We start from the raw sequence: 15435 nt of genomic DNA, 5'->3' as shown, positions 1-15435 counted from the left end.
AATATTAACATTGCTGTATGTATACTTTTGACCCAGCAGATTTGCTCACATTTTCAGTAGACCCATAATAAATTCATAAAAGAACCAAACTTCATGAATGTTTTTTGCGACCAACAAGTATGTGCTCCAATCACTCTATCACAAAAAAAATAAGAGTAGTAGAAATGATTGGAAAACTTTTGATTGCAACTGTAGATCACCTCAACTTGGTCATTTGAAAAGTAGCACACCTGCTGAAAAAGTGTGAGCATCCCTGCACTAAGGCGTCATTCACCCATCACTAACGGTTAGCTTACCGTGGGGGTGGCACACTCAAGAAGCCGACGTCTCTCACACATTGCATTCATCGCCCTGATCCGATCACCAGTCAGGATACATTCACGGCCTCACAGACAATCAGAATTTCTAGAACTTTATAGAACACAAATATTTAGACTGGAGCCACAATGTGCGAGATTGAGCGCTGCTGAGGGACGAACTGGATTGCCGAAAATGACTGTCCGAAACGTGTGGGGATTGGACACAATTGTGAGGTTGTGTCGAACTCATGGAGATTGTTTAAACGCAATATGCTACTGTTGCATGTTATTATCACCCAGCATGGTGTCTTCACAGTGGGGACTGGAGATGATGCACAGGTGGAAGACGTGGCACAGTGGAACAAACATGCGCAGGTAACACACTGGATTTTACAAAATCACTATTTATTTGCTGTTCATAATCCATTCCAGCCTATTAAATGGGCTGTTTGCAACTTGCTTCAAAGCAAAAATATAAAGTTGAAAAGTACCAATGATTGTCACACACACACTAGGTGAGGCGAAATTATTCTCTGCATTTTGACTCATCCCCCTTGATCACCCCCTGGGAGGTGAGGGGAGCAGTGGGCAGCAGCGGTGGCCGCACCCGGGAATCATTTTTGGTGATTTAACCCCCAATTCCAACCTTTGATGCTGAGTGCCAAGCAGGGAGGTAGTGGCTCCCATTTTTAGAGTCTTTGGTATGACTCGGCCGGGGTATGAACTCACAACCTACCGATCTCAGGGCGGACACTCTAATCACTAGGCCACTGAGTAGGTTGTATAACAGACCTGGGCATTCTGCGGCCCGCGGGCCGCATCCGGCCCTTTGTGCGTCCCTGTCCGGCCCGCGTGAGGCCAATTATAAATTACAAAATAAAATTTAAAAAGTATCTATGTCGAGTGTGCAATACAACGGTGCTGCTTTTGTTTTGAAAATCGTTATTTGTATTACTTCCGTGTGGACGTATGCGTGTGCGTGGTTGTGAGTGAATGTGAACAGCTGCAATTACAAAATAAAGTTGAAAAAACATCTATGTCCTGCGCGCAATACAACTGTGCTGCTTTTATTTTGAAAAGTATTATTTATGGGCGTGTGTCCGTGTGTAACCTGCGAGTGAACGTGCACATGCAGCGACAAGTGATGCACGGTTTACACCCGAGACGCTAAAAAGAGAAAAGTTGATGAGGAATGCCGTGTTTTCAACAAGACATGGACTGCAAAGCAACGTCCCCTCACCTAAGGTGCGTGCCTGCGCAATTGCGCACTGCTCAAGCGTCCGCTGCGCGCAGCAAGTATATGCCGCGCACCAAATCAAATCCCATCTGAATTCTAAACAAAATAAACATATTTATTCTATGGAATTTTGCAATGCAACTTTGAGTGACAGTGACAACAAGCGGCCCTAATGGTGTTCGTCAACACCGTTCAATTGAACACCGTTCAATTATTGTAACGTCTATCGAGATGCTTCGAGGACAGGAATTATATCGATCACTTTATTGAGCAAAACTGTTTATATTCGGACATAACCACACCAAAAACATGAGTAAAACAATTCTATCTCGAAAAACGAGTCATTTTCTGCCGTACAAACCAGGCCAAAACCAACTTGTCATCTGTCACCAACACGCATAGCACTAAACCACTGGTGCGTTTAAGGCCACACAAAAAGTCGGACAACTCAAACACCACATAAAGTTACACTATGACTCCTCAGTCATACGTGTGCTTATTTTACTGTCATTTATTATTAATGTTAATTTATTTATATTAGTCATGGAATGCTGTTACACACACTATGTTGAAGTATTACTATTATTATTCATTATTATTATTATTATTATTATTTATCTTACGGTATATATCAAAAATAATATTGAGCAAAATTTAATTGAAATATTGTCGATGTGGCCCTCCAGCAGTGCTCGGGTAGCTCATGCGGCCCCCGGTAAAAATTAATTGCCCACCCCTGTTGTATAACAAGAACACCATTGGCTAGCTCATGGTTTTTCAACCTTTTTTTGAGCCAAGGCACATTTTTTTCATTGAAAAAATCCAGGGGCAGCCGAAAATGTTAAAAATTAAACTCAATAGGCTTCATTGCCAATATAAAGTCCTTCTCGTCAAATACCTGACACAATTGTTGGATTTGACAACAAACCATAACCATCCATGCATCAATAATTCTCTTGTCTCAAAGTGAAGTGTGTGAATTACATTTATATAGCGCTTTTTCTCAAAGTATGCTCACAATGCTGCTGCCACCTACTGATATGGAAGAGTATTACACGGTTACTCAGCTGATCTTGAGACAGCATCGACACACTGCGGATTATAATTACTGGTTTACAAAAGATATTTTTTCAGAACAATTAGGTTAAACTGCATCGTTTGGCATGGCACACCAGACAATATCTCACGGCATTTTACACAGAAATTAGACTAATTTCAGGAAGAAATATGTCATGCCTGCGTACAATATCACAACAATCATATGTCAGTACTATCAGAAAACAAAGACTAAAACCAACTACAACCAACTCTAGCAATGGTTATACTGGGGAAAATAAGTAGAGCATGCTGTTGCATCTGACCAGTCTTCCTCTCAGGGAATTAAAGTCACTGGTCAATTCCAAAGTTCTTTCAGATGACATATATGTTGATTAAGAAGGACCATCAAGACAGAATAGGAATATTATCAAGTTTTACTAAAGCTTTAGGAGACCAGTCCTACAGTGCACTTATAGCAGCATCTAGAAGAGGTCTGAAAATCAAACGGGAAGAGACAACTTATTGAATACGAAAACAGCCCCCACCCTGCCCAGAAAGGAATACAGCCTCTTTGTTCAAATACTGATAAGGTAAAAAGGGAGTATGCTATACTCCCACATTCCAACCCTTCAAGATAAAGCACAGAGTTTACTTGCGGACATAAGATACAAGCAAAAAGAGTACACATGGGAAAATATTAGCTGCTTTAAACATGACTATGAATAAAGAAAGAACTCTTAAAAATATATGCATTCTCCACAATGATTAGCAGCCTAATGTACGCCCAAAACTAAAGAGGAGACATTTGACCAAGGTATGCCTATAGGCTACTGTTTCAAACCTTTCAAACGTTTTATTAATTTGCAAACAATTTGACAATTAGGTGGAAATGCATAATTTCCCAAGGCACACCAAACAATATCTCACGGTACACCAGTGTGCCGCGGCATAGTGGTTGAAAAACACTGGGCTAGCTTATGTTACCAGTAGTGGTTTAATTGAACACATTTGTTGCAAATTTGTCTATATTTTTTGCAATGATTAAGTTTGCGTAACAGATTTTTTTAAAGGTCAAAATAAAATGATTGGTGTTTCAACCTGTCCGGTCAACACATATGCGCAGGGAGCGCGTGCACACATACAAAAGTCCAAGTGATGCAACCAACAATTTGCAGCCATGTTGTTGTTATGATAGAATATACACTCAGTGACAGCTAACACAAGCGATACAAATCGCTATCATTAGCTAACAACACCCAAAGCTGATGTGCGCATGTAATTACGTCATTACGTTCTTCTTGCATGCAAAGGAAGAAGGATACAGGAGCTGATCTAGTAGCCAGTGGAGTAAAATAAAGTCTGATTGAAAGGTATATGTAAGTACATGCCCTCGAGGCATCTGTGGAAATTCGCAAGCGGCCCCTACAACCTATGCTATTTTCACCCAAATGCGCCCAAAACCCAACCTCCGGGCTGATGATTTTAGGTTGTCCTGAAGAATTTGGAGGTAATCCTCCTTTTTCATTGTCCCATTTACTCTCTGTAAAGCACCAGTTCCATTGGCAGCAAAACAGGCCCAGAGCATAATACTACCACCACCAGGCTTGACGGTAGGCATGGTGTTCCTGGGATTAAAGGCCTCACCTTTTCTCCTCCAAACATATTGCTGAGTATTGTGGCCAAACAGCTCAATTTTTGTTTCTGTCTGGGGACGGCGTGGCGATGTTGGGAGAGTGGCCGTGCCAGCAACCTGAGGTTTCCTGGTTCAATCCCCACCTTCTACCAACTTTGTCACGTCTGTTGTGTCCTTGAGCAAGACACTTCACCCTTGCTCCTGATGGGTGGTGGTTAGGGCCTTGCATGGCAGCTCCCGCCATCATTGTGTGAATGAGTGAATGTGGAAATACTGTCAAAGTGCTTTGAGTACCTTGAAGGTAGAAAAGCGCTATACAAGTATAACCCATTTACCATTTACCAATCAGAACACATACATTTCCTCCAGAAGGTCTTATCTTTGTCCATGTGATGTCAGTTGAATCAATTGCCTATTTAAGGCTCCAATTACTTCACATCAAAATGTTTCACTTTAAATATTTTTCCGCAGAAAATATTGTATATTTTGTGATTTTGCCATAAAAACGGCATAACACATAACAAGTTTATATATATGTATAAATATATATATGTATATATATATATATATATATATATATATATATATATATATATATATATATATATATATATATATATATATATATATATATATATATATATATATATATATATATATACACACATATATATATATATATATATATATATATATATATATATATATATATATATATATATATATATATATATATATATATATATATATATATATATATATATATATATATATATATACATACACACAGCATGTCAACGGATAGATCTGAAGTGGATCTATAGATACTCTAGCATTTAAAGTAAATATATAAATATATATATATATATATATATATATATATATATATATATATATATATATATATATATATATATATATATATATATATATATATATATATATATATATATATATATATATATATATATATATATATATATGACTTGTTTTTAACACTTTGAATGAGACCCTTTTGGGTCCCTGGGACCTTTAAAGTTCCCCAAAATTGAGGGGAGCCCGAATGGTTACAATAAATATTGTATTGGTTTTAAAATTTAAAAATATCAAAATATGTGCTTTCATTCTTCAGTTTGCGGCTCTCAGTGGAAAAGTTTGGAAACCCCTGTACAGCCTATTTTATTTCAATTAGGATAGTTATTGATGATACACCAATAGATTATGTTCAACAAAATTCATTCTTAGGAGTGGTAATAGATGAAAATATATCATGGAAGCCTCATATAAGTTACTTGAGGACAAAGGTTGCTAAATGTGTTGGAATGATGAGGAGATCATGTCATTTATTGAACACCAATGCTCTGCTGTTATTGTACCATTCATTTATTATGTCGTATTTAAATTATTGTGTTGAAGTCTGGGGAAATTGTTATAAATCCCATCTACAGCCTTTAGTCACTCTGCAGAAAAAGGCCATTAGGATTGTGTCCAATGTTCGCTACAGACATCATTCAAATCCACTATTCATGGAGTTAAAGCAACTTAAACTGCACGATGTCATCAAATTTAAAACTGCTCCAATTATGTTTAGGGCATCCCAAAACTCTCTACCATCCAATATACAGAACCTATTCCAGGATAGAGATGCTCACCATAGGTACAGTCTAAGAGGAAACAACAAATTATATTTGCCTACATTTAGAACAACTTTAAAGTCAATGTGCATTTCAGTGCGTGGAGTCAGTCTGTGGAACAACTTAGGGGAAGAGTTAAAAACGTGTTCTAACATGATTCAATTTAAAAGACTGTTTAAAAAAGAAGTACTGAAGAAGTACGAGGAGGAAAGAGAGTGATGCCCTCAGCACAGAGCGATGGGAGAGAGGTGTATGGTCAGAGAGTGTTTGGGCCTGTGTATGTGTGTGTGTGTGTGTGTGTGTGCGTGTGTGTGTGTGTGTGTGTGTGTGTGTGTGTGTGTGTGTGTGTGTGTGTGTGTGTGTGTGTGTGTTTGTTTTGTCTCGTCTTGTCTTGTATCAAAGTAACAGTGGTACTATTGTATTGTTAGTGTACAGGAGCTTTTCTTGTTTTTGTTTGTATAGTATTGTTCTTGTATTATATTGTTTATGTTAAATGTGGAATGAGTGAGAGGGGTTGGGATATTATAAGCATCTGCTTCATCCAACCCCTTTTCAAGCCTTGCATAAATGTCTCTGCCAAAATGTAAAAAAAAAAAAAAAAAAAAAATGTTTTGTTGTACTGTGCAGGTTTGAAATAAATACTTCAATTCAATTTCAATAATTTTGTACCTATTGTGGTTCTTGTGCTGCTCATTGGGACAAATGTGGGGCCTCAAATGCGGGTTGTGTGTTGCTATGTTGATAAAGTTCCTTGAATAAACAATGTTGCACATACGCAAAGTGTTGGACTGCATATTTGTGGGACATATTAACATTCTGTATGTACTGCATGTTCTTGCAGAGAGTGAAGGAGAAGATCCTGCGGCAGGTCCAGGATCAGCTGAGTGACATTCTGGACAACGCTCTGACTGAACCTGTCCGCCCGGTGGTTAATAATGGAAAGAACAATAGTTCATCCAGGTGAGGCGCTGTGCATGAATGATGATGAGGCTTGTTTATTTCTTTCAAAACTATCTTTTAAAGGATGGACGATGGCAAAGTGTTCACTGAGCGAGCATCGCTGCTGGAGTACGTATGCTTGCAACATCACAGGTCCATTAATATGTTGACATCATGATGCACATCTTTATTCCTCAGTGAGCTGTTTGAGATCAGCCACATCAGGACCATTTACCACATGTTTGTTGCCGTGCTGCTCATCTTCTGTCTGAGCACCTTGGCTGTGGACTACATCGATCAGGGCAGGTCAGTGTGGACTATCTTTCCAAATAAAAAAAACACGCCCTGAAGCAAAAAGTTTATTTTCAGGACTTTGCATCTTCTCTGCCCGCCAATCAATCTGTCTGCCGATTGAAGCTTTGCTCACGTCAGCCATGTTGGATCCATCCACACTCAGATATTCATCCGTGTTGACGTGGGAACAATGCTAGGGGTGAAAAAGATTGCGTTTAGGGGTGAATGGTTGCCAGTAGTGGCAGACGGGTGGAAACATTGAAACAAACAAAGAAAAAAATACAAAACAACATGCAAGCGATGGGAATGTGCTGCACTGCAAAAAGTCTGTGTTCCAAAACAAGAAAAAAAATACAAAAATTTGGGTTATTTTATTTGAACTAGGCAAAATTATCTGCCAATAGAACAAGAAAATTCGGCTTGTCAAGACTTTGCAAAACAAGTAAAATTAGCTAACCTCAATGAACCCAAAATACCTTAAATTAAGTATATTCTCACTAATAACAAGTGCACTTTTCTTGGTAGAAAAAAAAATGAGACCTTTTTGCTCAATATGTAGAAAAATATTCTTAAATTAAGTAAATGCTAGTGCCATTGTCTTGACATAATGATATGCGCTCGGCATCATGATTTTTTTTTTTCATGCTTGAAGTAAGATATTATTACTTTGAAAAAGCAGTTTTATACTCGTGAGTGTTAATGACTCAGCTTTGCAACACTTGACATTCTAGTTTCAAGCATGTTTTACTCAATATAGGTCATCAAATCTCAGCTACAAGCTGTAATATCTTACTGAGATCATTTAGGACCAAAACACTTAAAACAAGTAAAACACTCTAACATAAAATCTGCTTAGTGAGAAGAATGATCTTATCAGACAGAAAATAAGCAAATATTACCCTTATTTGAGATATTTAATCTTACTTAGATTTTAGTTTTTGCAGTGTGCAAAAAAAAAAAAATGCAGCAATCACTTAAACATTGCAGGAACAAAAACGAATTTGAAAGAAAAAAACCTGCAATGCCAAAAACACCTACACACCCTAAAAACAACTGCATCGGAAAAATGTTAGCCAAAGTTAGCCAAGCTACCAGGACGTAATAGACCTGAGGGTTATTGGTCGGACATGATGCATACCGAATTCGGTACTTTTACAGGCACCGACCAATTTTCTGTCTTTGCTATCGGGTACCAATTCACGGAAAATCAAACGGTGCTAAATTACGATACCTTTGTTACTTGTGACGTCATATGCTGTTGCAGAATCAGTCAACACTTGGCGGGCAAACAAGCACTCAGAGAGTACTGTTGTATGTTTGATGGTCATGTGATGGATGATGAGCCAAGGAGACGCCAAGAGGAATCGTCGAATAAAAAGCTTTATTTGTTTCAGCGAGCCTCGGACTAGAACTGCAGCTCTAGGAGAAGAAGTGTACCAAATATTTTCATTCTGCTGTCCTGTCGGACCACTGTGTTTAAATACCATTTTTTGTAGACCCCCTCTCCTTGTGGGTCTAATCTTGGTGCCAGACAGCCAGCATACCACTCAGTTTATTTACTTGACTAGTCAACCTGTGAACGATTTGGGTCCGGTGACCTCCGACCCCTATCCTCTGTCCCTATGCGTGGACCTTCTACCAGATTTTACTTTCCTGGGAACTCCCTGCAGTGCCGCGGATGGACACGTGCACTTTGACCTTAGTAGCAGAATGCTTTTAAAGGATTATGTGACCAAATGCAAACACATGCTACTTCCAATCCTATAAGATAACACATGATGTAATTAACCACAGTACTAATCCAAACTGCCTCCAGGTAATGCCAACAAAGCAAGTATGCCTGATAGAAAACACTCCAAAGTACAGTGAAGCTCCACTTTTCAAAATGCACTAGCTCGATGCTCATTTATATCTGATTTGCCACAGACATGCCACCTATTGGCATTACCAATTTTACACAGCGGTTTCAACAACTCCAAATTTGTTGATGAAAACTACAACTAAGATGCACGTTACAATTAAACAGCTGGTGTGTAATAAATACAGTACTTACAGTATAAACACTTTGTAGGGCACAACAAAAGATTCAGCCTAATGGTAAAGACAACTCGCTGACTGCGTAGTCTATGCACTACTGGCATCTAACATCTTGGAATAGCAAGTGCATGCAAAGTCTACTATATGATACTTGCAAGTGAGACACCGAAGTATAAGAAAAGTGTAGTTATCATTATCAGCGCACTGTTAAATGTTCACTTAAAAAATAATTAACATTTATTAACTCATTTGAATACACACAAAAGTACCAAAAATGTATACCATTGAGTACCGGTATTGATTCCCAGGTACCGGGAATTGGGACATTCAAATGTGAATTCCTAAGTGCAAATTTAGAATAAATAATATTTTTTTATTTATTTTTTAGAGAATATAAACATAGTGTTTAGTTGGTGTAAGGATAAACACAAATATGTAAAAAAAATATATAACATTACAGACTCATTTAAATTATTTAAATTTAAATGATTTGTCATGGTAAAGTCCATTACTTTAGAACAGTGTTTTTCAACCACTGGGCCGTGAGATACAGTCTGGTGTGCCGCGGGAGATTAGGTAATTTCACCTAATTTTGTTAAAAATATTTTTTGCAAACCAGTAATTATAATGCGCAAATAATGTGCCGATGTTGAGTGTCTGTACTGTCTGGAGCTCGGCAGAGTAACCGTGTAATATTCTTACATATCAGTAGGTGGCAGCAGGTAGCCAATTTGATTTGTAGATGTCGGGAACAACGACGAGGGTTTGTCGTGATCACAATATGCAGACAACAGCTGGAGGCAGTGTGCAGGTAAAAAGGTATCTAATGCTTAAACCAAAAATAATCAAAAGGTGAGTGCCGCTAAGAAAAGGCATTGAAGCTTAGGGAAGGCTATGCAGAATTAAATTAAAACTGAACTGGCTGCAAAGTAAACAAAAACAGAATGCTGGATGACAGCAAAGACTTACAGCGTGTGGAGCAGCAGACGGCGTCCACAAAGTACATCTGTACATGACATGACAATCAACAATGTCCACACAAAGAAGGATAAAAACAACTTAAAAAGCAGGTGTGGGGAAGAAACTGCTACAGGAAAATACCAACAAAACAGGAAAAGCCACCAAAATAGGAGCACAAGACAAGAACTAAAACACCAAAAAACTCCAAATAAGTCACGGCGTGATGTGACAGTACACCAGTGGCGTGCGGTGAGGTTAATGTCTGGTGAGGCACGACTGCATCCTCACAGTCAAATTTAAAAACATATGAACCTGCAGTGCAGGTGTACCTAATGTTGTGTCCCTGCGGTCGTTCGCGGCTCCTGCAGCGCGAGCATTGTTGTTTTTGCACTTTTTGGCTTCTTGTTAAGTGACTTTTTTGGGGTGGATTCGGTCTTGCACGTGGAGGGTTTGGGTGTGGGCTTTGGTTGGTGTGGCCGCGGTGCTCCCGTCGGGCAGTGCATTCTGCGGCGGAGATGCTTGGCACCAGGAGGCGGGTTTATGATACGAGCCTCACACTGTGTCTTCGCAGCAGATTTATGATCGCTCAGCACTAAAAATACATTACACACATACAGTTGTTGACAAAATACACTGTACATTATATACCTCAGCTAACTAAACTATGGAAATGTACAATATAATTCATATAGCAATACGGTCTCACTGCACAGCAGGCCAGCAGTTAGCCGAGTCGCAATCCATGGTGAGGCACAAGTGCCTCAACTGGCTGCTGATCACCGCACCGTCTCTTCTCAGTATTTGAACGGCAAATGTGAAATAAAAATAAAAATAATCTAAAACTGGTGAAGTTAAATGGAAAATAACTTTAGTATAATCACTGGATACATATAACAATTTAATTAATTTTTTTTTCTTTTTTTTTTCTTTCCATGATGGCAGGTGAGGCCCCGCCTCCCCTGCCTCTAGTGACCAGAGGTGTGGACTCGAGTCACATGACTTGGACTCGAGTCAGACTCGAGTCATGAATTTGATGACTTTGGACTCGACTTGACAAAATGTAAAGAGACTTGCAACTCGACTTAGACTTTAACATCAATGACTTGTGACTTCACTTGGACTTGAGCCTTTTGACTTGACATGACTTGCTACTTTCCCCAAAACCCAAAGATTAAAAAGTTATTTGGGAGCGCGCCGCTCCGTATTTTTCCTTTTCTTCGTCTGTGTCTATCAGCGTGTTGTTCCTGTCAGCTGGTGTGCTCTCACTACAACAGCCAATCAAATTAGATCTACGTTGTTTTCATCACACAGCTCTCATCCAATCAAATTGCAGGACAACCAATGAAGAAGAATTGTCAAACAATGCGGCAGTGAGAAACAATTATGCCAAAGTTAATTTCGTTCGGGTATTAAAACTACGACTCGGTCAACAAAAAACGAATAGCCCTATGCAAATCACGCGGTTCGAATATTACAGACGGAGACGTAACTACTTCCAACTTCGTTCGACATTTGAAGTTGCACAAAGAAGGGTAAGTTTTGAATGTAAGCTAACGTTTATTGGCTAAGTAACACGACTTTTATTTGCTGTGTAGTTAAATCAGTGAGGCTGTAAACTCACTGCTAACGTCATAACCATAGACATCTTATAAGTAGACGCAGCATGGAGCGCTACTGCCTACAGGCGCAGACGAGACGCGGGGCCGCCATCTTGGAGTGGTGATCCGCTCCACTAGTGCAATTCATTTGGCAGGAGCAATGAACTGTCAGCGCATTTAATTCATCTTACCTCACTGAATACCACTGATTTTCACGCGCTTTTTTTGTCATACGTGTAGCTATGATAAAGGACACATGCTTTGGCGTGTTTTATTATTCATAGATTGCTTAACAGTAATATAATATTCTTATACAGACGTCCGAGATCAAAACTGGGAATATAATCCCAGAGAAAGGGGGAAAAAACGGTCAGCTATTTTTAAATTGAAGAAACAATATGATTAGGTTATATAAACATGCGTATATCCTACATAAACAATGTATGAATACATTAGATATCTATATATCTTATAGACTGTATCTCTGTTGCTGCAGCAGCAGAGAGTTTATTCTGTCTTGACACTTTGTATTGATATTTTGTATTACATTCTTCCCTTAAATGATAATGTTTACAGTGATTGTTATATATGTATTTTTTATGTATGTCGCTTTGGATAAAAGCGTCTGCCAAATACTTCAACATAAATAAACACCTGAAAGTCTTTATATCAGCTAAAACCACCAATCTGTTTCACTGGATTTAGAATTAAACCAAATGCTGTCTTACCCAACAATGTTAGTATTTGAATATTGTTACTTGAAGACTTATTCCTGGTTACAATTATACTGTTAAGAAAGTATTGTCTTATATTTTGCCTAAAATGAGAATGCATCATAATCAGGGGCGGCTGGTGAATTTTGTTTTAGGTGGGGATGAAAGTTTGTAAACCAAACCCCTGTAGGGGTGTCATCCTCCCCCAGAAGATTTATTTGTGATTTTCACATACAAATATTGAAGATATTTGCTCCTTCTCAACTCTGTGGTAATATTATTTTCATAAAATACAACCAATAGTACGTTAATGTTAAATCTTACTTGTGAAAAGTAATCCCCCGATTCCTATTTTCAACAGTCCGCTCATTTGAGTAGGAAAACGCTGAACACCAGCCCGGCATCTTTGTTTTCTACCTGTCAACTGTCAGTTTAGGCTGTTCGCCGGCTCCTCATCACCACTTCAAGATGGCAGCCAAATTGCCAATGATGCGTCTAGTTATAAGATGTCTATGGTTATAACGTCATTGCCAACACGGCAATATGTTGCATCCACTGCAGTTCGCTACCTTATACATACTTTTTCTCAAGTGATTTTTTTAAGCAGGGTTGCATGAGGTACCTACAGAAAACGTTGCGTTAGTCAATGTATCGCACACAGTAACGTAACGTTAGACGGCGGTCAGCAGCACCGCATATTTTAGCCACCTACAAAAAGACAAACATAGTAAAATAAAGGTCAGTTAAAATGTATACTATATTAAAAATATATGTACATATTGCTTAGGGCCCTGACATTTAAAAAGTACAACTCTGTTCATTATTTTGTTCACGTATTTGTTATGTTTTTCATGTGTACGCACACATAAACACACATACCGTAGGAGATGAGATCAATGAGATAAGGTAAGAACAGGATAGAAACTGCTGGGGGACTAGTTACAATGCAATATGCCATGGAAATACAATGTTAACACTTTTGTACAAATAAGTACAGTTGCACTTGTTTTTGCAAATGGGTTTATTCTGTAAAGGAATGAGTTAAATGTTTAAAATAACTGGTTAATAGTGCTATTATGAAGTGCAATGTCAGCACTATTTTTTTTCCTGCAATTTCAAATGCACTTGTTTTAATAAATAAATACAGCGTTTTAAAAGCATACACAATCTGTGTAAATATATTAGTCTGTGGTTAAAAGGACTTGAAAGGACTCGAAACTCAAAATGCAGGACTTGGGACTTGACTTGAGACTTTCCAGTCTTGACTTTGGACTTGACTCGGGACTTGCCTGTCTTGACTCGGGACTTGACTCGAGACTTGAGGGCAAAGACTTGAGACTTACTTGTGACTTGCAAAGCAATGACTTGGTCCCACCTCTGCTAGTGACGGCACGCCACTGCAGTACACCTACTTTGAGACAAGAGCTATATTGATGCATGCTTGGTTATGGTTTAAAGTCATACCCAACAATTGCGACAACGACTTTTTACAGTCAATATTGGCTGCTGAGTTTCATTGTTTTATGTTTTCTGCTGGTGGTGTGCCTCCGCATTTTTCCAATGAAAAAAATGTATCTGGCTCAAAAAAGGTTGAAAAACACGGCTTTAGAAGACAGGTACAGGTAACAAATGATTTTAGTGTTTACTTACTGAATGTGCTGTTAGATTAAAGACACTTTGGGTAATAACAGTAAATATGTTTTATGCATGTGTACATTTTATTTCCCAGGGACACTAATGGCACAGATTCAGTGGAATGGCAACACAAACATACAACTCACACAATGACTCAAGTCCGTTCAGCAGTAGCTTCCTCTCACTTTTGACACTTTTGGTTCCAGGTTGGTTCTGGACTTTGACCTGCTCTTCTATGCCTTCGGGAAGCTGGGAACAGTCACCTGGGTGTGGGCGCTGATGTTCGCCTACACCCTGCTCCTCCCTTACCACGCCCTGCTCTTTTGGGGAGCTTCTTACCACCGCTCCACCTCCAAGCTGGGGCTGTCTTTAGGGACGGGTCTGGTTCTGGCTGCTCTCCAGACCTCCGTTCTGGGGCTGTTCCCCATCTACATGGTGGTAGAGTACCAGCTGGCGCCAGCCTCACGTTTCATTGTTATACTGGAGCAGGTAAATGAAAGAGTTTCATTTCTAAAGACAAAGTTGTTTAGCACAATTTTCAACCACTTTGTATTGTGAGATACAGTCTGGTGCGCCGTAGGAGATGATGTCATTCCACCTAATTGGGTTAAAAATATTTTTTGCAAACCAGTAATTATAATCCGCAAATATTGTGCCATTGTTGAGTGTCTGTGCTGTCTAGAGCTCGGCATATCAGTAGGTGGCAGCAGGTAGCTAATTGCTTTGTAGATGTCGGGAACATGGTTAGTCGTGATCACAATATGCGGGAGGCATAAAAAGGTATCTAATGCTTAAACCAAAAATAAACAAAAGGCGAGTGCCGCTAAGAAAAGGCATTGAAGCCTAGGGATGGCTATGCAGAACGAAACTAAAAACTGAACTGGCTGCAAAGTAACCAGAAACAGAATGCTGGACGACAGCAAAGACTTACAGCGTGTGGAGTAGCAGATGGCGTCCACAAAGTACATCCGTACATGACATGACAATCAACAACAAAATAGGAGCACAAGACAAGAACTAAAACACTACACACAGGAAAACACCAAAAAAGTCAAAATAAGTCAGGGTGTGATGTGACAGGTGGTGACAGTACACCTACCTTGAGACAAGAGCTATAGTGATGCATGCTTGTTATGGTTTGAATTAATATCCAACAGTTGCGAGAACGACTTTTTACCGTCAAAGGAGCATGTTCGGCAACGCACACACACAGGGTACTTACAAGCAGACACAGTGTGTAGACAGAAAAGGGAGAATTGACGCATTTTGGCTTAAAAAGTAAAGATAACGGTGAAGTTATAACACTGAAACGCCATCAGGAAGAGGTGCTTTAAGACATGGCTAGCGGCTAACGTCCATCCGCAGTCAGCAGTGTTTTAGCTACTTCTAAATTACTAATCCTGGTCTCCATGGTGACA

At 39.1% G+C, this 15435-nt stretch overlaps 1 protein-coding gene across 2 annotated transcripts in view; it reads left to right on the top strand.

Moving 5' to 3' along the window:
• soat2 (sterol O-acyltransferase 2) overlaps positions 1–15435 on the top strand; it is a 71516-nt gene that overhangs the window by 14128 nt on the left and 41953 nt on the right. For both annotated transcript variants that reach the window (XM_062037668.1, XM_062037669.1), the window contains exons 3-7: positions 616–674; positions 6683–6801; positions 6865–6909; positions 6979–7086; positions 14224–14506. In XM_062037668.1, coding sequence (XP_061893652.1) covers positions 616–674; positions 6683–6801; positions 6865–6909; positions 6979–7086; positions 14224–14506 — 614 coding nt within the window. The remainder of the gene's footprint in view (positions 1–615; positions 675–6682; positions 6802–6864; positions 6910–6978; positions 7087–14223; positions 14507–15435) is intronic.

This window comes from Entelurus aequoreus, linkage group LG26 (assembly GCF_033978785.1).
Source record: "Entelurus aequoreus isolate RoL-2023_Sb linkage group LG26, RoL_Eaeq_v1.1, whole genome shotgun sequence".
Lineage (NCBI taxonomy): Eukaryota > Metazoa > Chordata > Actinopteri > Syngnathiformes > Syngnathidae > Entelurus > Entelurus aequoreus.
Note: the sequence above shows the minus strand (reverse complement) of the source record. Positions and strands in the feature narration are given on the sequence as shown.